At 42.8% G+C, this 24,348-nt stretch overlaps 1 protein-coding gene across 2 annotated transcripts in view; it reads left to right on the top strand.

The window, feature by feature from the left end:
* The window catches only part of PTPRG (protein tyrosine phosphatase receptor type G), a 416,754-nt gene that overhangs the window by 291,866 nt on the left and 100,540 nt on the right, over window positions 1-24,348 (top strand). For both annotated transcript variants that reach the window (XM_054076618.1, XM_054076619.1), the window contains exons 6-8: window positions 6,776-6,842; window positions 19,319-19,476; window positions 24,150-24,342. In XM_054076618.1, coding sequence (XP_053932593.1) covers window positions 6,776-6,842; window positions 19,319-19,476; window positions 24,150-24,342 — 418 coding nt within the window. The remainder of the gene's footprint in view (window positions 1-6,775; window positions 6,843-19,318; window positions 19,477-24,149; window positions 24,343-24,348) is intronic.

The raw sequence follows: 24,348 nt of genomic DNA, 5'->3' as shown, positions 1-24,348 counted from the left end.
TCTTGCCTGGTTACCTGTTATTCTCTCTGATTTTACACCAACAGCAATTTGAAGTATTAAGGGGGCTGTTGCCATTTCTTGTTTTCCCTTGCAAATATGTTCTGCAGGATACTTACTCTGGGCAGTCCATTTGTTACACAGCAAATGCCTTCCATCTCCCAGCTCACCTCTGTCAGGCTGCAGGCTCCTGGCCAGATTTGTCCTTTTGCATCAACTTCTGTGGGAGATGTGCAATTATAGAATATACGGGGGAGATAGAAGAAAATATCATCTGTGGAGGAGCAGGAATATACCATTCTTGGATCATGTAGTGCTTATGAAGGTGAAAACCCTAGAGCACCAAATCTATCTAATCATTGAGTTTGGCACTCTAGGCATTTCCTTGCCTTCACAGATAGCTCCTTGTACTGTAGTGTCAACCACTATCCCTTCTCACCCAGCGGTTCTCCTGAAAAGGTCCAAATAAACATTTCCTGCTGTATTTCAAAGCAAAGCACATGTAAACTTTTCATATCTTTTCATCCACATTCCAGATCTGGCTAAAATCTCTCCCTTCCATTTATTCAGAAACGTTTAAGAAATGAGATATTGATCCACAACTGCTTTTACAACGTGGACATCAAAAGGGAGAAGAGAGAGAGGTGAGACAATAGACTTTGTGCAGACCAAAAGAGTGCATAGCACGAAGCCAGGATGTGTATCCTTTCTCAGCGCTGCAGACCAATGCAGGTTTAAAACATTGTTCAGAAGGGTTAGGGGTAGGAGTTACCTAAGCTGAATGCTAGCGCTAAAATAGTCTGGCCCCAAAGACATGAATTTGAAGAGTTTCACAAGCAATATGCCAAGGACCTTCCCTTTGCGGAGAAAAGTACGCTTCTTTTGGCTGTGATAATCTTGGATTCTTTGAAATGCTGTTGCTGTGATGTTAAAATACATACTGTGTGGCATAATGTTCGCATTAATGGGATTCTTCTCATTTCTGTTCTAAAACAGTGAAAATCAGGTCCTTTCCCATAGAGACTGAGGACTGGCATCTGTCCAACACTGCTGAGCTGATAAGAGAATAAATTGTTTAACCATGTTGATTGTCCTGAAACCCTACAGGACAGTTTAATCTCTGCAACCAAGTTAATTTAGAATAGTTTTCTTTTTCTTCTCAGTTGTTTGTACAGAGTGTTTGGAGACTTGAGTATTTGGCTAGCGAGCTGTATATCTTAACTGCAAGCTGAAGGCGTGCAGTTGGGGGAATATTACCCCTGCTTTTCACCGCTGTAATTGAAAGTGGAGTTTGACACATTGGCATCTCTCTGTGTCAGCCATTGTCAGTGGCTTCAGCTGCCACGGTTAAGTATGTAGTCATTCATCCCTGGCAGACACCGTCCTTTACAGCACGAGAGGATGGTCTCTGGATGTTAATGCCACAGCGCTCTGGGAGCAGCTGGCTGTATCGAATTCAAGGCATGCAGATCGTCTTGGCCATTTTACTTAGCAGATGGGTAAGGCTTGATAGATTGAAGATTTAGTTTCCAAGTCAAGGGCCAAATGTTGCAGCGGGAGAGAAAAGTAAATTATATCACTATTTGGAGGGGAAAGGCTCAGGTACTGTATCACAAAATTGTTGCCATTCATTTTCCTCTGACTTGCACAAAATGCATGTCATTTCACCTTTCAATATAGCCAACTGTGGCATTCTCCTTCGTTTTGAGGTGCTTTGCAATACTGTCTGTGAGCCCATTTAATGAGTTTGAAAGCAGGCGCTGCAGATTTATGACAGTTTAATAAGTCCAAATGCTGGAATTTTTTTTTTTAAGGTGGAAAGGAGAGAGAAATTTGTGTTTTGGATCACTCCAAATAGCTGGAGGTTGTCTATTCTTTTTTCCCCACACTCTCTTCTTCAGTACAATAGATCTATTTAAATGTGTACTTAAAAAGAAAGTGTATTCCTTACTCCTAAGCCGCTCAAGCTGTTAATATTCACCTGCTTCTCACAAGGTGACTGGTACCAGGGATCATTAGCGAGGTTTGAGGTGCTTCTCCCAGCCCTTCTTGTGTTGGTCGGTGGGAGGATAACCAGCCTTTCAGAGATGCTGCCCAGAGCCGTGGGAGATGGGGGGCCTGGCCCTTTGGGCAGGGGTGCCAGAGGTAAGATCTGGTGTTGCTGTGTGACTTTTCTGACTGCCTCAATGTTTATTTGGGGATTCCCCTGTTTTTCTGGTTCTATTTGTTATTTTTCCTGAAAAGGTCATCATAAGCTCAAAATCTTTGCCTGAGACTTTTTCCTGGTTTATAAAACTGTTTCCAGCAGGAAGATAGGTCACAATTTACTTATATGACTTTATCCTATGGTTTAAACTATATAGCACGTCGTATAAATTTTAACACTTTACAACTCCACTGATTTTTGTAAAATCAGAGACTTCAGGAGGTTCTGGGTTTGTCCTATAAAATAATGAGACAAACAGAATGAATGATGGAGAACGAGAAACTGCTTGGTTTTTTTTTTAACTCACTGGGGTGTGCTAAGCTTAGTACTGCTGTAACACACAGGCTTTCCATAGAGTAGTATCTTGCCAAGTAAAGTCTGTTTTTACAGGCGTGGTGCCTGTACTAGCATGATCAGCTCGGCTGTGGTGGGGTCTGTTCTCTCATCCCATTCCTGCCCTGATCCTTTGCTGGAAGTTTCCTTGTTGGAGTGTTAATAACCTTGCTGTGAGATGGTGCTTAGCTCCGTGGTCTGCCTTCTTCCCTGCCAGCTCTGAGGGTAAGGCTGTAGGAACAGGACTTTCAAGCAAGAGGACAAGTTGTGCTGTTGAAAGGTGTTAACGCTGTTGTCAATAGAGTTCAGGACTGATCAGCCTTGTTTTTCACTGACCAATGAATCATTTCTCAGCCCCCACATTAGAAGCGGGAGCTGTAAGTATAGATGCAGCCTGTCTAAGGTAATGATTTCCACCATGGCTTCACTTGAAGAACGTCTCTGACTGCAGAATGGAGTCACTTGTGCTTTACCTTTTCCTGCATTGCAAATGCTCCTTTTATTCATTTGCAGTTACATCAAGCCATTCGTTCTACTCGGAATGGCATGTGCTACAGGTATTGAAGTCACCCGAAGGGTATGATAAACAAAGAGATTTTACTTCCGTGTGTCCTGTTCATCCCATGTTTACCCTATAGTGAGTGCTCTGTTAGCACAGGAAACTGCTTAATGATATCTCTGTGTTTATTCTTCCCCTGTGCCTAGCAGGATAGTTACCTATTTATTTCTGCTGAAAAGGATTACAGGCATTTTTCAATTATAAATGATGCACGCAAGCATCATTTATCCTGTTTACTGCAGACCTATAGAGTGTTATGCAGTCTTGAGCAAAAGCATCTTGTTCAGGAAACAAAATTTGTCGTAGTAGTACTGTGGGTATTTTAGGGCAATTTCCGGATGGTTTTCCATCTGTCCCGTTATTACTTGCTGTGCAATGCGCTCCTGACCAGGAGCATAGCAGGTTTGTGTTTGTGCGTGAAATCCCTGTGCTTGAGAAATTGCGTGATGTTTCTTCTGTGTTGGCCTCTTCAACGAGGAAGGGGAATCTCATTGCGCCAACTTCGGCAGTTGGGTGTTGGGTGAAACCTATGTGCTGAATTCTGGCTATAGATGCTCGGTTTTTCTCTAACTCTGCAGCCAAGAGCCAAGGCAGGATGAGAATCATGGTACGTGAAGTCAACCTGAAGAATTCCTTGCTGTTTTCCTTCAGGATATATTCATAAGATAATAGAAAATACACTGCTGTAATACAGATTATATAACAGAGAACAGGTCTGTAGTAGGGTATAAGCTCAAGCTTCACAACATGGAATCATAAACGAGGTCAGAAGGACGCTTCTTATTCTAAAGATTTTTGTCCTTTTTGTTTCCTTCTGCTTTTTTTGCCCTTCTTTTAAGTATCAGCTGTTGTAAGAGAGAGGGTTCTTCTGTGGGTGAATCTCTGATCTCAACCAGCATGGTACCTCCAGGCCAGCTAAACCAGATGTGTATGGCAGTAGGGATAGAACTTGACATTTTGGGTTTCAGAAACCTCCTTTTTTCCTATGAACACAGGCAGAAAAGGGATGCAGAGAAGTGAAGGGGGGAAAAAAAAAAAAAAAAAAAAAAAAAAAGAGAGAGGAAGAGGGTTTTCTTCAGAACTTGAAGAAAAAAAAAAGATGTAAGAAAAGTTCTGCTCTGAAGCCTGAGCCATTCCACAAAATGAGGAAACTTTTGGGCACTTTTCTAACGGTCTTACTAGAATCCTGAAACAGTTGTAGTGAGGTGTGGGAGACGGTGTTTGAGTATATGGAAAAACAAGGGAAAGCATCTGGAAGGAGAATAAGACGGTATCCCATACAGGTCTGAATTGACATCTCCACAAATGGTACTTGTTGGCATGTGATTTCTAAAAACAAACTGAGATCCCACTCTCTATATGCTTGGAAAAAAACATGATTACAGACGCACAGAGAATTTGCTTTCCAGCCCCCAAAGCAATAATGTGGCTGTTGATTTTGTGCTATTGAAGACCACAGCACTTGCAGAATATGCTATCAAAAAGGTTGTGGCGCTGGATCTATAGATGTGTGCCACCTCAGCAGATTAAAGGGCCACTGCCAAGGCTGAGGGTAGGAATTGATCTACTTTGACAGAAAATCCCAAAAGGAAGAGTTTTAACCTTTAGGATTCTTCCCATCTATTTGCTTTCTTCAAACTGATTGCAGCTGTCACAAGAAATAAAAACAAAGCAAACAAAATAAAACTCATTACAACTTACAGTTAAGCAGCAATAGATAAAACATTCTTCAAGTCCGGCGCAAGTTTTTCTTGCAGTCTTGTACAAAATTGCTGGTAGCTTTTTAATGATTTTTTTTTTTTTAGTGGTAACCATGGCTTGGAAAAACCTGAATAAACAGAAAAGGTGCAGGAACATGTCTTGCAACAGCTCTGCATTTTTTAGTGTTTACTGTTGGTTTGCCAGAAGGCAGACAGAACCTACAAAGTGGGTCATTGGGTTCAGTGTGCTGTGATTATTATTTATACGAAATCCAAATTGTACAGAGCACCCCTTTGGGCATATAAAAGTTCATGCTTCAAAGAGCTTACAGCCTTCAGGGCTAATAATATTATTGCCAGTAACATCTAAGCCGTATGTATTTCAAAGCTGCTTTTGCTGCTTTCATAGTTTTATTGCATATCTTGCCCTTACCTGGTCGTTGCAAGTTCTGGAGTATTGTGATGAGAAAAGGATCTTCAGTTTCCATTTAGAACACTAAAACAAAACAAGATGTTTTAGAGTTCTCTAGACAAGAGCATGAAAATGTGTCCTGAACACAACAGAGTAGTTCAAAGGCCAAATAAACAGAAAAAAGAAAGGTGGTTTGTTGTGGGTCTTTTCAGTGCACTTGGCAAAGAAGGTAATGAGGTTTCTAAGACTCCTAATTAGTCATGGAGAGGAAAGATGAGAAGAGATGTGCTTGTGCTTGTGAAACCTGGGCCACTGGATTCCAGTTCTCTCCTCAAGACATTAGAATTTCTGCTTTTTTGACAAGAACGCATTTTGCTTTTTCTGGGGTCAATGGTATCTTCTGAAGAGGGCACTCCAAGCTGGTTCTGCACTTCATACGGTGTTGTGTTCCTGTTGGACACAAGGTCCTCTCTCAGGAATTTCTTCTTTCACCCCCACTCCTTTTCTCATGTGTTAATACATGGCCATAAAGTGATTAAACTCTGGTTTTCCTAATGACATTGAGATTATGGGTGAGCAGCAAATTACAAGGGCTCTTTTGCATTCATTGTGTTTGCCCATGAGAAGCAGTCCATCCAAAAATGATCAGCGCTGCTCAGGCTTCTGAAACTGGTGAGTGGCAAAAAGCAGACAGATGTCACATGTAAATGAGCTATGTGGCAGTCTTTATTTCCCCAAAAATAAATTGGCAAGTATCTTGATGGAACACCTTCACAGAAATTGTTACTCCTTCAATACCTCTGAAGAGGTTGAAAAAATATTGGCATTGCTGGTTGTAGATGCCTTGGCTGTGTCACATGTAAGCGATGGAAGGGATGGTTTTAATTTGGAAGTTGTGGAGCTCAGCAGGGTTAATCTTCCCTGCTGCCTTCCCCTCCTCTGTCTGGTGCTGGGTCTCAGGGCTGGGGAGGACAGAGGTGGTCGCTGGGTGATAGCATTGTGGGACACAGGAGTTTGATCTGTGCAGGCAATTGCATTGTCAAAAATCAGAGATTTCTTCTAGATTCTCTCACAAAGGTTTTTTTCTCTCCCTTATCCAAGTGACACTCAATTAATTAAATATAAAAACTGAATAGCAATGGGATGCCAAGGCGCAGCTCCGTTATGGCTGAAAGGGGTCCAGCCTTACTGATTCCAGTGACAGCACCAGATTTATTCCCGTATCAGTGAAGGATGGACTGGTGTGAGATAACTTCTGTTTATCACAGCAGCTTTCCTATGGAAGTGGAAGTAGCTGGAGAAAAAATGTGTCTCTGGTGTTGGGCTTCGCTGGGGGGAGAATCTGGCTAACGTTTCAATGAATTCAGAGGATGCTTTCTTTTGATTTAACCTTCCTTACTTTATTATGCCGTGTATCTTTGGCATTTGGTGAAGAGCCGTTGTTAATGTGAGAACTAAGGAGCTTGTTAGATAACATCCTTTTTTTTCCCCTCTTTAAAAGATTAAACTGAGACCGTTCTGCCTGATGCCAGAATAGATGTAACCAATGCTGTATCCTTTGCATGTAGGTCAGTCAGAGGGACAATCCCGCACTGGATCCCATTATCCATGGGTTGAAGGGCGTCGTACATCATGGTAAGTAGCTGCTTAAACTTTCAACTTGCCGGGAAGGGGAGAAGGGCAGGAATATTGTCCTTGAGGGATCAGGTCACCCCTGGAAGGATGCAGTGAGCCTGCACATTGCTCATTCACTGATGTTTAAGGGCATCGCACTATTTGATTGGTAAAGATCGGAGTCATTTGTTACCTGAAAATGGTTGGGGTTAACAGTAAACAATTTGTTTCTTTTCAGTCAGTGCTCTAGAATGCGTAAGTTATCAATCAAAACCTACTACAATATATCATTCATATTAGTACTTCGAAGGCAGCGTTGATGCTTCACTCCTGCTATTTATCTTCTGTTCGCTCTAAAAATACTCTGCACTGAAGTTTCTATTTGTTTATAAATTATTTGTCTTTCAAATTTAGGGAGCTGATAATGAAACAGAAAATTAACTATCTGTGAAAATTAATTAAACTTTGCAGCAGATGAACATCTTTCTAATGCTGACATCAATACGATCATTTGGCTGTTCTGATGCATATAAACCTATTATCCTTGAACTTATAGCAGGTACTGAAATAAATATTAATATATTTTATACTTTCATAACCAGATTTTGCTTAAGAATTTTCCTGAAACCTTATCACAGGTAATGCATCATTAGCAATGACAACGAGATATTCCAGTTCCCAAAGTACTCTTGTCAGGTTTTAATATAATGATTTGTAAAGTTTTAACAATCTCATTGTAATTCAAAAGGCATCTGTTGGAATGGTGCTCGGTACTATAATAAATCTCCGTCCCATCTATAGTGCTGTGATAAAACATATTTGCACCTTTTCCGAGGATTGTCTTTAGACATTAGCTCAGGCTGTAGAGCTTAACAAACATTTTTTTTTTCTCTTGACTGCAAACCTAAAACTAGTTGACAGTTTTAGATTAAAACAAATAGGATTTTGGATTAATTGCTCTACTTTCAGAGTCATTTAACATTTGCAGCTGGGAACACCAATAAATCCAATGAAAGTGAAAAATAGGGGTTAAATGATAATATACCAAAAAGTCCTTAATTTAGAGAATTTTCCATAGGTTTTGCTGTTTATAAATTGCAGTGTTCTGCTGTGAAATAAGAACAACACACTGAGCTGAAAACCTGCGGTGTTTTCCACAGAAATAGGTGTTATTATCTAGCTCCCACTGGGTAAGGAAACAGGCTAGCACAAATAAAGTGGGGATGAGTTGGGCTGCAAGGATTTTTCAGTGGCTGAGTAATTTGACACTGAAGTCAAGCTGCCATTTAACCGGACCAAGATCTCTTTTTAGCTCTGTTTTCTACCTGACTTTATTTCAAGACTCTCTACCCCCTGCAAGCACGACGGTGTTGTAGCAATCTCATTGGTTTTTTTCTGCTCCCTTTCTTGCTCCTCGCTGCAGCAGCCGAAATAGCCACTAGTGGATAATCATACCGGTGTCTCCTGAGAGTATTATTCCATTCCCAAAAATAATTGTTTGGGTAGGATGTGGCATGGCCCCGAGGTTGTAAGTCCCTGACCACATAATGATTAGTCCGTCTTGGTGCTGCCTACCCGCAGCACAAGCAGGGTGGATAAAAGGCGTTTATTTTTGTTTTGCTCACAATGCACAGAAGGCAGCTAGCATTTCAAGTAAAGGAAACCGCTTGATGTATTTCAATAGCTTGTTTCCTTTTCAAAACATTAAGGAAGAAAAAGAGGAAAATCTTACTTTCCTTCCTGTTTCAAAGGCCCTGATTAAAGGCCTTTTCTAAGGCACTTTTGGTGGCTAGAGTAAGGGAATTTCCTCTTACAAAGTAGTTGTTCAAAAAAAAAATTGTTCTCTTTAAGTTAGATATTGATGGAACGCTTCAGTGAAGAATTCTCATATCGTATCTCTCTTTTAATGTTATTACATAGCATAATAGTAAGGATGTGAGCTTTTATTTCAGACACACTCTTTTCTTGATGTAATTTACTTACGTCTTTCATGAGCAGATTTCATGACTTTACCTGGAAATGTTCTTTCTGCCTTCCATTTGGCTGCATTCAACTGGGACCCTAAGGCAACATGGGCTTTTGGGCTGAAATGTGGTGGAAAACTCATGTGGTTTTGGATAGAGGGGTTGCATCAAGCAGGGATCCAACAAAAGGAACTGGAGAAAGGCAAAAGCGGGACCTTACGTTTCTTTGTATTTTATAACATTTCCGAGCCTACGTTATGTGGATCATCACAATGCAGAGGCACGTGCCTGTAACGTAGAAATGAAGAATACGTATGAATATCAAGATAACCATTTTGCTTTTAAATTAGACCACGTTCATATACCCTCTGCTGGCTGGATCACCAGCTCCTCTGCTTTGCTCCTCCCACGTGGCTCATCTCAACATGCCTATTTAAGTGAGATTCCCGTGGTTTCCCATATCCCTCTTCCTCCAACTGGCAGAGCATCCTTCCTGAGTTGTGCTGGGCAGTCACTTCTTCCTCGCAAGCAGTCAGTTTTCAAAGAGAGAATCGCACACCCACAGAAACACTCATCCTCACTTCTTCATTTGCCTTTAGTGGTACTGAAGGGCCTGATCTTTTGTGGGACTCTGCACCACGGTGTGTAGGGCACCCACGCCGACCTGTCCCCATGATGGTGACAGTTCCAATGACGCGTAGGTGGGTGTAGGGATGGTACTGATGACTGGGGACCTGGTTTTTTATTTTTCTCACATAGCCTGTGGGCTTTTTCTGTGAAGTTCTTGTAACCTTACAATGTCCTTCCAGGGGTAAGTGAAGAATTTAAGTGTCAGAAAGACTTTCTGTGGAAGTGAAAACAATTTTTGCTTGAGATTTCGTCAGGGATTTGAATTACTTTACTAATTTGGTGGAACATAAATAATTGTGCCCTTCACAGTGTCACCAGCTTAGTAACAATGATGGAGAAACACACGCATAAAAATCAATACAGGCTTAGTCGCTACTCAGAGTTCACTTTGTTTCCTTATCTTCAGGCATAATTTTGTAGAATCTTAATGCCACATTAAGCTTAGTTTTACATGAGCAACCGTATAAAGTTTCTTAGCTGGGAGGAAAACCAGTGATGTACCAAACAGCCTAACGATGTTTGGATCAATGAGAATGCTTTCGGGTTTGCTCCACATCTTCCCACCAAACTGTACATTCCCATCACGTTGATGCTCCCCAACTCCTGCATCTGCCCTCCCAGAGCACTGTAAAGGCAGACAAGCACCGAGGAGGCACTTTTCAGAGCTGTCAGATGCCTGTTGCTGATTTTAAAATTGCTTTCAGTTTTGTGCTCTGCCAAGGATTTGTCACACCTCCCACCGGCGAGGTGCCTGCTATTCTCACTCCTGCTTTCCCTGCCGCGAAGCACACGGCGAGTGTCTGCCACAGAGCCCACCGGGGACTGCCAGCTGGGAGCCTGCAGCCCTCTCTGCAGAAGGGATGGAGTAAGAGCAGGCGAGATAGGAATTTCCTGATGCTGCCTTGGCAGTATCTTTCAGCTGTGACCACTGGGGGTCTTTTTTAGTACCTTTTCAAATGTTCTTATTATGATAACTGATGGGAAATGTCTCCAGCACTGCTGGTGCCGGTGGGATGATGCACATCTTTAGTTGAAGTTGGGTCATTAGGTAAGGTAATAAAGTTCCTAGTGCCTGGCTGTTCTTGCACCACACGTGGCCCAGTCACAGTGCTGCAAATCACATTTTTCTGCCTGTGTTTCACTGCTGATGTGCTCAGCTGAATGTCTTGTCCCAAGCCCTTTCTGCTCCTCATCCTTCCCTGAGATGCTGAGGAGCTTGGGCAGGACAGCACTGCCCTTGTGCAAGGGCTGAGGCAGCTCCCGAGGCCTCAGAGAGAGGGGCTGTGCCCTTGTGGAAATAGGGGACCGTGAAATACCGGGCTATGTCTTATACAGCTGATTTGCATTAAAATGGCTACTAAAGATTTTGTCTGCTTCAGCAATATCTCAGAGGAGCACCTAGCAGGATGGAGCACGTTCTTTTTCCCGCCTCTGCTGTCTTTGACTTGCCCTTATTAATACCATTTTGTATGTAAGCCTCTTAGAGATACCTTTTCCTTGTTCTTACCTGCTGCCTGCAAGGCATTAAAACGAGTCTCCTTCCACAGTGGCGATCCTGAGGGCAGGACCTGGTTCTGGAGGCACTTGCCATCTCCCAGCCTGGTCAGGGGGCTCTGCAGGGTCCTGGTTCACTGTGCAAGCACTCGGCTTTCACAGGGAGCACCAGCCCATGCTCCCCCCGGCCCCTGGGAAGTCTTTCACCGTGATGGAAACCGTGTTCTGTCGCTCTGTCCTGTTCTCTGTGTCTGTCACCAAGAATCTACATGGATCAGCAGAAAATTATTAGCAGAGCACAAATAAATTACCACAGCAGAAAAGCCTCTATTAGTGTCAGAAAAATGGGGCTCTTATTCCCTTCCTTGTCAAAAGTGAGCACAGAAAATCAAAGTGCAGCCAGATCAAAAGCTTAGGTACAAAGTGAATAGATGGCATCTGTTGCTTGTTTGCGAACATGGAGTTGGGGGAGGGGAAGAGAGGAACCGTTGTTTATTTAAAAGGGAGTTTGGGAAAAAATTTTGATTTTTTTCTTCTGCCTTTTGGTTATTAAAATGCCGTAACTTAAGCTCAGCATGGAGCATAGTGTGATCTTGAGTCTCCGTCGAGATCATGGAATAGTTTGGGTTGGAAGGGACCTTAAAGATCATCCAGTTCCAACCCCCGTGTAAGAGGCAGGGACACCTCCCGCTGGCTCAGGCTGCCCAAGGCCCATCCAACCTGGCCTGGAACACCTCCAGGGATGGGGCAGCCACAGCTTCCCTGGGCAACCTGGACCAGGGCCTCTCCACCCTCATGGTGAAGAAATTCCTCCTTATGTCCAGTCTAAACCAGAAATACTGTTTATAAGGACATGGTTTAGTGGCAGATAGGAATGGTTGGACTCAATGATCTAAGAGGTCTTTTCCAACCTAGTGTTTCTGTGATTCTAAGAGGATGGGTAAGGCAAGTTGGTGGTGACCACCAAAGTTTCAGAGGTTGCTGGGGAAACCATACCAAAATACAGAATGACCAAACTAGAATTACTTTAATATTGAAAAAGGCTAGAGAAGAAATATGTTGCACATCCCTCCAGTGTCCTAAGAAAAAAGGCAGGCAATAACCTGTTAAAATAAATCAGCACTAGAAAGGAAGCAATCCAGACAGTGTTAGTTACCCTGTGGATCTGTCACACCAGAAGGCATAATAACAAGAAAACACCATTAGCAGCATGACAGTTTTTTTCTTTTGTTTTTAACTTTAACCATAACACCGCCTGACAAGCTGTTTGCTTTCTGCACCAAATATCCAGGGGTTGTAGAGAAGAAAGGTGTGGGAGAGGAGTGAGGGTGAGATGTGATACCATGGGACCTCGTCTTTTAAAGTAAAACTCTGAAGGAAGCAGCAGCCCGATTTGGAACAAGGAAGGCCATCAAAGGGAGAGCAGCACGAGGTGTTAACCTGAGAAGGAAATATGGAGGAGCATTTCTTTTTCCTCAGGGATGATCTGTATATATTCTTTTGTTTTCTGATCTGTTCTTGTGTTCACAGTCGGAGTAACCATGTGAAAGGGGCCAGGACACGGCTGCTGTGAAGCAAAGGGCAGGCAGAGGGAAGTGGGAAATGGAGATGAGAGCAGAGGTGATAAGTTCACACCTTTATATAGGGCAGCTCTGTGCATAGCTGCAGGGGTCTGTATCATTGAAAAGAATAAATGGTGGAAGTGTTGGAAATCTCTGGTCCTTCTCCTGTCTGCCCTGCAGAAAGCAGTGCTGGTCATGGCTGAGTAAAGACCCAGCAAACTGCCATAGAATTAATATATTGCACAGAAAAACTAATTCAAACTAACAAGAAGATTGCAGTTGTTCCAAGTTCAGGATTAAGGCTGAACGTGAACAAAGCACCGGCAGGGGGAAAGAGCTCAATTCTTTGCTGGTGAGTTTTAAGGACATTTGCTGGGAAGAGAGGGGCGATGAAGTCTGAGAACATGCAGTTTTGCTCTGACTCTGCTGCAGCAGACGTGAACAGCCCATGCTTCTCTGGCCAATTCCGCCTCGCTTCACCAGCCTCTGCTGGGCTCTGGCTTACTCCTGGAATCCTCTTCTCCTCTGAGTTACTCGTCACAGTTTCTTTTTCCTCGCACCACTGCTTACCAGTCTGTATTTTGTAGCTTCTGTGTGCCTCCGGCCCTGTCTCTACAAGTACTTCTGCCTCAAGAGGTGTTGCGAAACCTGAAGAAGCCTCATCCCTATCCAGAATGGCCACAGCCACTCTGCCAAGCTCAGCATCAGCAATGCTTAAGCATTACAGGTTCAGAATTATTTTTTACTTCTTTAAGGACTTAAGACCTCTTCCCCCCAGGTGAACCTTTTCCTCCTGAGCTGTTTTAAGAGAGGGAGTGAGAAAAATGAAGTGTAAGACCAGCACCTGGTGTGGAAATGTTCAACTTCAATTTCTTTGGCGTAGGAGACTTGCCTATTTTCTTTCCTCCTGTTTTTTTGTACCGCTCGCTGGTTGTCTCAGATTAAATTAGTCTGCAGGACTGTGTTATTATCTCATTCCCTTCCTCCCTGCCATGCTGTGCTTTCTGTGTCTTTATGGTTCCTTACAGTGTTCAGCGGAGGCTCTGTTTTCTCAAAAACTGAATAAAAGTAAGGAAAATAATTGCACAATAAATGACAAGAATTACCCTGAGTAGAGAGGATGAACAGAAACTGCTCATCCTGCTGGATTTACACAGCAAGTACTCATCAGCTGACCTTTTCTGTTAAAGGAACATATAGTATTTGTAATCCCATCTTTAAAACCACCACCGTGAGTCTGGTCCCAGGCTCTGATGTGCAGCCTGCTTTATCTGGGACGTTCTGCCTCAGTGGGTGTGCGGCACGGTGTCCTTTTGATTATTTTTGTGTGTTTGCTTTTTAAATGTTTGAATGCAGGAGCTTTAGAATGAGTTGGCTCATTGTGGAAATAAAATTGGCAGTAACGTTGTTTAACAAATTTGGGAGGCTTTCAAAGCTCTTCACGTTGGTATTGCAGATTTCAGTTATTCAAAGTGGAGCTGGGTAACGTTTCCACCTATCAGGCATTGCACATACGTTAATTCTGGAAATAAGCTCATTTTAAGATATTGTTTTCAATGCAGCCAAGTTCCTGTTTTCTTACAGAAAAACATGATGAAAGCCCCAAAACATTCCGTGAGATATAAATGGACTTGGCATATAGTTATTTGCTTGTGATCTCCAATCCAAGTTCCTGTTAGATTTAAATAAGGTTTTCATCACAGATAGTTGTCTGCTATTTACCTGCGTATCTCAAGAAGCCTCTTACTCTACAGTGATTTGGTTAAAATTCAGGTCTATCTTTATAAAGCATTTCATAGAATATATTTTTAGCAAGTCAGGTTTTGAACTCAAAATTGATGACACTTGCAATGTAATATTTGTTGGGAGCAGCTTGTGAAAATGGCGGTGGTTGGTTGGACATCCGCTACTGGTATGTTTTAAGGTCTGATTTTTCTCTTTGCTTAGAATCACAGAATAGTTTGGGTTGGAAGGGACCTTAAACATCATCTAGTTCCAACCCCCCTGCCATGGGCAGGGACACCTCCCACTGGCTCAGGCTGCCCAAGGTCCCATCCAACCTGGCCTGGAACACCTCCAGGGATGGGGCAGCCACAGCTTCCCTGGGCAACCTGGGCCACTGTCTCACCACTCTCATGGTGAAGAAATTCTTCCTTATGTCAAGCCTAAATCTGCCCCTCTCCAGTTTATACCCGTTCCCCGTTGTCATATCACCACAAGAATTTACAAATAGCCCCTCTCCAGCTTTCTTGTAGCCCCTTCAGGCACTGGAAGGTCACTATAAGATCTCCTCAGAGCCTTCTCTTCTCCAAGCTGAAGAACCCCAACTCTCTCAGCCTGTCCTCCTATGGAAGGTGCTCCAGCCCTTGGATCATCCTTGTAGCCTCCTCTGGACCTATATCCAACAGTTCCATATCCTTCTTATGTTGAGGATTCCAGAACTGGTCGCAGCACTCCAGATGAGATCTCACAAGATAGGAATAGAAGGGCAGAATCCCCTCCCTCGACCTGCTGGCCACGCTGCTTTTGATGCAGCCCAGGATACGATTGGTCTTCTGGGCTGCGAGCGCACATTGCCGGCTCATGTCAAGCTTCTTACAATGAGCCAACTCATTCTCTTTGAAAACTATTATGCGCATTTCAGTATTAGTTCACATCTAATGGTGATGCCTTGATAAATAAAGAGTGTAACTAGATCAGCTTTTCAAAGCATGCCTGCAGTTGCTTTGTCGTTGGGTTATACAAGAAACGGCGCTTGGTTCTGTGCAAAACCATGGGGCGATTTACCAGCCCAAACAGAGAATATTAACTGGGTGCTGCTTTTACATTGCTGTTGTAGGAGGTAGACGTGAATGTTGTATCAGAAGGTGAAATCTACTATCAGCTGGCTCTGTTAATTCTTTTTTCTGAAAGTAAGTGTTAAAGTACAGTAGTGCCCTTTCATGCTGTGGAACACTCAGCAGTTTAAATGTCACATTCATTGTCTTAATTGTCAACAATGAATCTGTGGTACTTTTGCTAATCTTTCTTTGGGAAATATTAGAGCCAACGCTTTTTTGCAAGCCTTACTGCTGTAAACAAGGAACTGCTGTTTGTGAACAGCTGAAGTGGGGCATCTCCACAGACGTTTCAGGTGCTGCTCTCTGTCGTGCTGCCTGGTGGGGTGGCCGCAGCGGCGTGGTTGTTGTCGCTTTCCCACAGGGATGCTCTAGTACAAGGGCCTGTCGTTAGGGTGATGGTCTCTGGAGCTCCCATTGCCCGGTTGGTCATTTTTCTGCTTGGGTGCTCGTCTGCATTTGGGTGCTTAGATGAGAGCAGGACAAGGAGCAGCAGCAGAGACCACTTTGATGTGGGCTGTAGCTTACGTGTAGAAGGAATGAGTTGGTGGCTCGTGGATTCGGTTTGCGGCATTGATAGCAGTGGTTCACAGGTGTTTGTAGGTGAACAAAGATGTTTTCACTGACGCGTTATATTGCTTATGTCTGGCAGTTATTTCTGTAGTACCTGTCAGCAAATGCTGCCTTGTAGATCTTGCAGTTCCCAGCCTCATCCACTTTCCTCTCCCTCTGAACGTCTCACCCTCTCAGTCTGTTCCCAGCATTGAGGGCACAACTCATGCGCATCCCAGGCGCTGAAAATGGGAAATAGGTGCTGGTCATAAAAGGCAGTGAAGAAGGGTTTTTTTGTTATTTCCTGCCTTGTTCTTTGCCGTTTAGTAGGAATTGTAGGTACACAATATGTATATATGTACATATATATGAAGTATTATAGCCCATTCAGTGAATGCTGTTGCTTAGCTTGCAAATGATTCCTCTTGGAGTTTTACCATCAATAATAACTGATATAAGGTTGAAATTTCAAAAGCAACATGTCTTCAAAATCCCGGTTTCAAAAAGATCTTAAGCTCATAGGGACGTAGCTCCATCACATTTGCTGTTTCTATGGGCTCTTGAAGGATATAGGAGTCCTGAATATCTGAGTCCTTTTCGTTAAGCTTCACGTGAAGATCTGTTTGTGACTGTGGTTTCTAAAACTCTGCACCGTGCATCTAGATGGAAGTGATACAAATGAATTATCTGTTTTCAAAAGTATTAGGTTATTAAAGCATAATCAATTGATTATCATCTATTTTAGTTGTCATTTTAATCCAATTATATATACTTTTTTAATTTAATCTTTGGAATTCGTTAATGAAAACTTAGAGCATTGCTTGTAGCCATGAAAAATTACTTCGAGTACACCCTGCCCTACTTAAACTGTGTATTAGCAAAGCTACGTTTTCCTCAAGAAGTATTCTTTTTTGCAGCTGACTGTGACTTTCCAAATGCTCAGGAAAAAAACCCTCCCTAATTGATAACCAAAATTTAATCATAGTCGGATACATCCAGTTTGCATTCAAATAAGGTATTTCTCTGTCTAAATAAGCTTCCCTTGGTTGATTATTCATATTGTAGTTCAAAATGTTTAAAAATGAAAGACAGAGTTGGATGAAATGTAGACTACTTAATACAGTGTGTATTTAATATAAAAGTCATGCATTATTCATTTTTGAAATCTGAATAACTTTGAATTTAGCATCCCTGTTCCTCATCTTTTCCTTTGATGAACAATTAATTATTAAAATACAATATTGTCAGCATATGGCACAAAAACCCTTGAAAGTGTAAAATGAGCTTGGCTCTCCTGACATCCTTTGATAAACGGATACTCCATATTCTCCGTTTCTCACAGAATGTTTGTCCAGAATCTTAAGTGATTCCATCCTTCTAAATAAAAGATTGTAAAAGTTAAAAATAGTTCAATTGATAATTTTAACTGAAACAAGAGGAAAGCTCTTCTCAAAATGTGTGTTTGCCTCCTATTTATTTCATCTATAGTCACTGGCTGTTAAGGCAGAGAGAGCATTTGCGTGTTGGAATATTCCTTCGGATTCATAGCTGTCTGCTGTGTGCTCAGCTTAAATAGAGAGGCAGAACCCATGTAAATAAATGGAGAACCCATGTAAATGCGCTGTGAAGATGTTTGTGTGCTGAATTTGGAAATCAAATCTTGTGGCTGTGTTTGCAGGTTTTCTAACCAATTTTTCCCGCATAAAAATGAGGCAATCAAATTAAATACGACCTTTTGCTGTGATTATGACTTCTTGATTAGAATCTCTTTGAACTTTGTCCAATCATATATATTTTACTATTTATTATCTAAGCACGCTTTTTTTTTTTCCCAGAGGTATGCTTTGAAGAGGAAAAAATCTGTTTTATTATTTGTTTCCTCTTTGGGGATGCAGAAGTGGTTGATATCTGCTTGGATTAAAGGGAAAAAATGTTAACGAAGAGACTGCAGTATTCTGTTGCAATGTATACTTTAACTTTAATAGAATGACTCATATTTTGGAATGCTGACGGCTATGAAGACATTGCACACCCGTTGATATTGTGCAGAATAGAAGGTGTCTGAAGTGCATTGTGTATTTGCACCTTGCAGCAGCAGTGGAGGAAAAAGAATCCCCCTGATGATCAGGCTGCTGCTCAGAGGTACAGGCAATTCTCGATTTGATCAAGACTTTATCTAGAAAACTGTGGGATTCTGTGGAAGTGAATTCCACAGACTTCATCCTTTTTCTTTTCCTTCTGATTTTGGGAGAGGTGTGTGTCAGTCACCAGCCTGCCTGCTTCGCTGCTCTGCTGCGGGGAGCGCGGGCTTGCTCGGCAGCTCTGATGAGACAGAGAAAGAAGAGCTCTCGCTTCCCACACGTGGACTCTTGTTTGAGGCACGAAGAATATAGAAAGTGAGGAATAGAGATGTATGCGTGTTGCGAGCCCTGAGGCAGGGAACACCTTTGTGCAGACTGAGAGGGAGCTTTGGCCAGTGAGTCAACATAAATTGCAGAGAATAAATGCTCGGGGATGGCAGGAAAATTGTCTCGCCTGCAGCTGTTCCCTCCTTTCATTTATTTTTCTTCACAGTGTTAAATATTACTGGCTTGTCACTGTTACTTGAAGCTAAATGCTTCCAGTGCTTAGGTTGTGTTTCAGACTGCCCGAGCTGTTCGGAGGAGTTTGTCCCCAGATGTTGGACCCTGGGAAGGAGTTTCTTGAACTGGGGAGAAGAGGTTTTGTCTCTGAAAAGTGGTTCTGGTGCTGTGCTGGCTGCACCCAGCAGCACCCTGGCTGTGCTTGCATGGCTGGGTGCCGCTGACGCCAAACGAGCGCTGGCTGGATGCTGCTTTGAGCACTGCATTGAGCTGGAGCTCGGCGTCAGCGGAGTCGTGCTGCCTTGCAGCCCTGCTCCTCAGCTCATCCCCCTGGCAGCTCCCGGAGAGGTTTGGCCTGAACAGGGGGGCTCTGCCTCCTCCAGCTCCGCCACCCACGAGGGACCGAAGCCACTGCAACATCCCTTTCCCCATCCAGTAGGGATGGAGCAGATCTGCTGCCTGATGCTCTTTGGTCAGGCAGCAGCAAGCGGGACCACTGGATCCTGGTGAACCCACGCTGCCGTCAAGCTGAAGAGCCATTTACTGAGTGGTGAAACCACTGAATACAGTGTGATTTCTACATGAACTTAAACCAGGGGGATAGCAAGGGCATTTCACACCTGCGCACATTCAAAACAGGAGCATGCACGTTCACTATAGGATTGACTAGCATTTTGGCTGCTCTTTTAATAATCAACACATCAACTCTTACACTGCCTTCCTGATAGGGTGTTTTCATCTTTCATTTTATATATACATATATATAATAAAACATGTTGTTGCTATTACACCTTGTTAGGCTGCCTATCAATGTGATGTCTGCTTTAAAGACACGTAAAAAAAAAGTGTAATTCTGCTTGTCAATCTTCCCTGCAGAGAAGGAGACCTTTCTGGATCCCTTTGTGCTGAGGGACCTGCTGCCGACGTCGCTGGGGAGTTACTACCGCTACACAGGTTCTCTGACTACTCCTCCATGTAGCGAGATCGTGGAGTGGATCGTTTTTCGGAAGCCTGTTCCCATTTCTTACCATCAGGTGGGTTATTTTGTGAGTGAAGTCCATCTCCTGATTTGCCCTCTTAAAGACGGTGTTTTCAAAACCCGCTGTTTTAATTTTGAGAACAAGAATGTTTCTGTTGACAAAAAAGGAAGCGTCAGTGATTTTTTTTTCCTTTTAAGTAATATTGTTTCTGAACATGAGCCATCGGTCTTAAGAAGACAGTACAACACGAAACCCAGTTTCCTTTCAATGATTTATTTGGTATTGTTTTCGTTAAGATTAAATTAAGCTATGATGTAAATATTTACTTGGAGTTCCTTTTTATTCTTTTTAAATGAAACTCTTTTCAAAGTAAACTGAGTGATTTCAGTTCTGCTCAGATTTAGTAATTTGAACTAATTACATTAGAAGAGACATCTTTCCATTAATTCTCCATGCTTAGCTGTTTTTATAACACAGTAAAGCTGCCATTATGTGCTTTGAGAGCTGGTGCACAAATCTTTAAAATTAGCGCATAGCAGTTTTAATGCAAATAGACCCAATGTCTGGGAATTGTCTGGAGAAGAATGCTCCCAATAAAGCAGTGGCGAGTTGTAGTCAGATGCTTACCAATGAAGTATTTTGCTTACCACGTATTTTGACGTGGTAAGATTCTCGCCTTTAGGAAGCCATCGTGCTGAAGTGAGTCTTTCCTTTTATTCATCTGCCTTAAGCCACTGAAAACAAACTTTTAAAACACGCTGATTCTCTACAGTGTAAGTGAATAGTTCACTGGGTGATTGTGCCTGCCATGCTGGTTCTCAGAGATTTCGAAAGGGTAGTAGGCAACTGCCATGCCCCTGCTTCAAGCTTTTTTTCATGTTTTTTAGATCCCGTTGCTTCTCCCGTAGACTCTTTCATCTTTTTTTTGAAGTGCTGTGTTCAAAACCGTTGGCAGCGCTTCAGCGGGGGCCCTCCGGAGACTGAGGGGTGTGACAGGATTCATGTGTCCAGCCACTCATGCTGGTGCTGTTTTGCCCTTTCCCAAAAGCATGACGTTGTTGCCCACGTTCAGCTCCTGTTCAGCAGGAACGCCTTTGCTGGAGAGCACTGTTTCCCCAGAGCGCTCTCTAGCAGTGCTGAGCACATCATGCCTTCGTACAGCCCACCGTGCTGGCCAAAGCGTGGGACTCCGCACATGGTCCCGGTTGAATCGGAGCCTTTGTTTTTTCAGGGTATTTCTCTGATTGTCGAGATCATTTTGAATTCTGTCCTTGCCTGCAGGATACTTGCAATCCCTTGTAGCTTTTCATTACATCAATAAGTTTATTGTTTATTATTTGGTGGCTGCGAAGCCTGGCCCAATCTCAGTTTTATACCCTGTATACGCATCAGGTGGGTCATGACTTCTTTTTTCTTTTTCTTTTTTAACAAAAGCAAATAAACTGGTAAACACCAATTACGGCCGTCCCTATAATGATATAACGGCACTTTGTCATGGCATAGCTTCTTTCCTGTGTCGTACAATGGTGACCGTGCCAAGTCAAGCCTTTAAAATTTGGCGTTGTGCTGCTTTATGTGTGCATGTGTGGTTGAGGGGCTGGGAATTCTGTGTGTAGACAGACTTTCATTGATCCTATAACACGTGGAATAAATAATAGTGTTCTTCCCCTTGGCAGCTCTAGATGGATGTATTTTAAGAGCCTGCCACCCTGCCATTGCTGTGATTATTAGTTGCTCCTCTAACAGAAACAGTGCAATATAATCCATTGCCATAGTTTAACCTTCTTTATCACAAACCCCGTGAAGCACTCTGTAATCCCAGAGGAGGAAAGTGATACCGTTTAAGCTTTGTTGCTGTTCCAATTAAATCCTTGCTTTTGTGCAAAATACCTTGCTGTGAAAAGGACAGTACTGAAGTGGTCCATTTGTGGAGGTTTCTCTATTTTATTCTCTCCATCATCGTCGTCTTTCCCGATAATTAGACAACAAAACAGGACAAGCCGTGTCACCCTGCAGATGCATTGTAAAGCTAAGTGCATTCAATGACCCAAAGCGTGGCATTATCGCTCATAATGCATACCTCAGAGTAGCTCATTGTGCTTTATAACTTTTTCAGTATTTTTAATTGCCATTTGTATATCCAGCCCTTAGAAAACTGTACATCAAGCTTTAATGGTTTGTAATTACATGACTAGGAGTTTTAGATCAGGTTTCCTTGTATCTACAATAGTCTTACAGCAGCTTTTCATTTCTTCTTCTGAACGGGAGCTCTTATACTCCTTGAAGACATGAATGTAGGTCTTTGACTGCAGCTTTTATAATATTTTTTTTTTTTCTGGCAGCTATTGATAAATTAATTTCTCATTTGTGCAGGATAATATTTTTATAGTAAAAATGAAGTTGAAATGACTTATATGTACTTCAACACATAAAAAGGGGAAGGTTAAAAATCATATTTGAATTGGCAGTTGTTAAAATGCAATTATACCTCCCTGAGGTAGCATGGCAGAAGAAAATATTTTAAAAGTTCTCTCTGAAAGTTTAAAAATTCAATTAATGTCATGAATGTATAAGCCTAGAGACTTGACTTCAGAGAAGCAGTTGCTACCCAAGTTCTTGAGCTTTTATAGAATGATCTTAAGCCATATTCACTGGCTTTGTCAAAACTGTTTCCAGTGCATGAAATGCAAAAGATATGTAAATATTCACAGGAGTTTTGGTCTGTGCCTTCATAGAAGGCCACAGCAGCATCATGTTGGGTTTTCTTCTTAAGGCAAAAGTGTACAATAATTGTCCCTTTACCCCCTTTTTAACCCGTCTGTTGATACTTCTGAGGGGCTCCTGCTAATAATTAGGAAATGGTTTTCAAGACTTTTCAATGTTTCTCCGAAGAATCAGAGAGAAAATGGCAGTTGAGAGCCAGGGGATAGGGCATTAATCTAAGATGCAAAAAAATTACAACCCAAATCCCACCATCAGTGCCTGCAGGGCTGGAAGCAGTACCTGGGTGCGCTGCCTGCAGTGGGAGCAGGTCACTAGCATCCCCTTCTCCCTCCTGGTCACCAGTCGTCCCTCTGCCTCAGGTTCGCTGCTCGTACTGAAACAGTAGTTGTGGTTGGGAGGAAGCTGCTGCTGCTACAAATGCACGAGCCTGAGTTGTGCTGTTGCCTTGAAGGTGATTACCTGTAGCAGGACTCGGTTCCTGTGGTTTTGTGTTTTGGTGCAGAGCTGCCAAACTCAGGATCAGAGCTATGTGTTCTTTCCTTTTCCCTTCCTGCTATGCATGTGCTGCTCCCAGTGCTAACGTTCCTATACGTATCTCCATTAGCCAGCTCAACGCACCACCAAGGGGACTTAATTTTGAAAGGAAATGTGTAAAAATGGACTGTCTTCTGCCCTAGGGAGAAGGATTACTGAGCCCAGAAGACTGGGCGAGCTGGAGGGCAAGAGCAAAAGGGGGTTCAGACTACTGGTTTGAAAGGAAATGAAGTAATGGTAGTGAGTGCCTCTTGGTAGAGCGAAGGGGATTTAACTGCTCTGTTACACCTTCCTTTGATGGAGGCCACAATGATAATTGTTCTCAGCTGCAAGACTCTCACACGTTTCTCCGTAGCTTTTAGAGCAGATACGCTTAATTAAAAGGCTGTAGCTTTCCGAGCTGTGAGTTTAGTTCTAGTCTGGTTTTAAAATCTTGGGCCAGGTTCTATACTCCCCAAATCCGTGCTGTCAGTCTCTGTAATTGATGTTGATGTAAACAATATCGGGACTGAATCCTTCTCCGCTCCGTCTTGCTCAGTCTTTCCAGCAGCAGCCTAACCGATTCTAGTTTTTGACCTGAATGATAATAAGCTATTAGTAAATGCCATACTGAACTTGATAGCTGTGAGAAAAACATTAGCTGAAAATATTTTCACTTTAATTTGCTAGAAATTTCCTTCTAAGAAATACTAAGGTACGGAGCAACAGAAAAGTTTTCCAATTACAGTTCTTTCTCATGGATTAATACATTAAAAATAGCTCAGATCTGAACCAACATCGGAAGCTTATTCCCAGAGGAGTATATTCTAACTGTGCCTAAATACATTTATTCTGTGTTATTCTTTTCTCGCCCCGTAGTGAGGTATCAGAGGGAATAACAGTTGGTAGGGAGGTCAGGGCACTGGGACCTGGTAGTCCAGAGGTTCTCCATGTGCTCATGGGCAAGCCAGTTCATGGGTTTGGGTGTCCGTCACAGAAGGGTGTGCCAACTGCAGCCATCTTCCTGCTGAAATGCCACAAGAGCTGTCTGGAAGCTTAGCCTGGCAGCTGCACTTCGTAAGACATTGGGAGGTGAGGTAGTGTTGCCCTGTCTTGGAGGAGGCTCTTGGAGTGGAATGAGTTGGAAGCATTTTTTGACACGATACTGTTTGGCACAGCTGTGTCACACACAAAATCCTTCCAGACAAGGAGCTTAAGGGCGAATGTTTCCTTGTCCATGACAGACTTCCATCAGTTGCTAAAAGGCCTTCTCCCTTGTTGAGTAAGATAAGCCCTGTGCCGAGATAAGACAGTTGGCAGTGATTTCAGTGGGCAGCCTGACTTCCCCTGTGGTTTATCAGTCTTGGATCAGTCTTGGCATCAACATTTTACTTCCTTCCATTTTACTTTCTTATCAACCACCCAGATTTGACCACATTGTTTTTCTAATTAACGTCCTTTCTCTTCCCTGCCACGATGGCTGCAATCAGCTGGAGGCATTCTACTCCATATTCACCACTGAACAGCAAGACCACGTCAAGTCTGTGGAATACCTGAGGAATAACTTCCGACCACAGCAAAGCCTGAACAACAGGAAGGTGTCTAAGTCTGCTGTGAAGGATGCTTGGAACCAAGATATGACAGACATCTTGGACAATCCGCTTGGCACAGAAGCTTCCAAAGGTAGGT

This window comes from Cuculus canorus, chromosome 11 (assembly GCF_017976375.1).
Source record: "Cuculus canorus isolate bCucCan1 chromosome 11, bCucCan1.pri, whole genome shotgun sequence".
Taxonomy (NCBI): Eukaryota; Metazoa; Chordata; class Aves; order Cuculiformes; family Cuculidae; genus Cuculus; species Cuculus canorus.
Note: the sequence above shows the minus strand (reverse complement) of the source record. Positions and strands in the feature narration are given on the sequence as shown.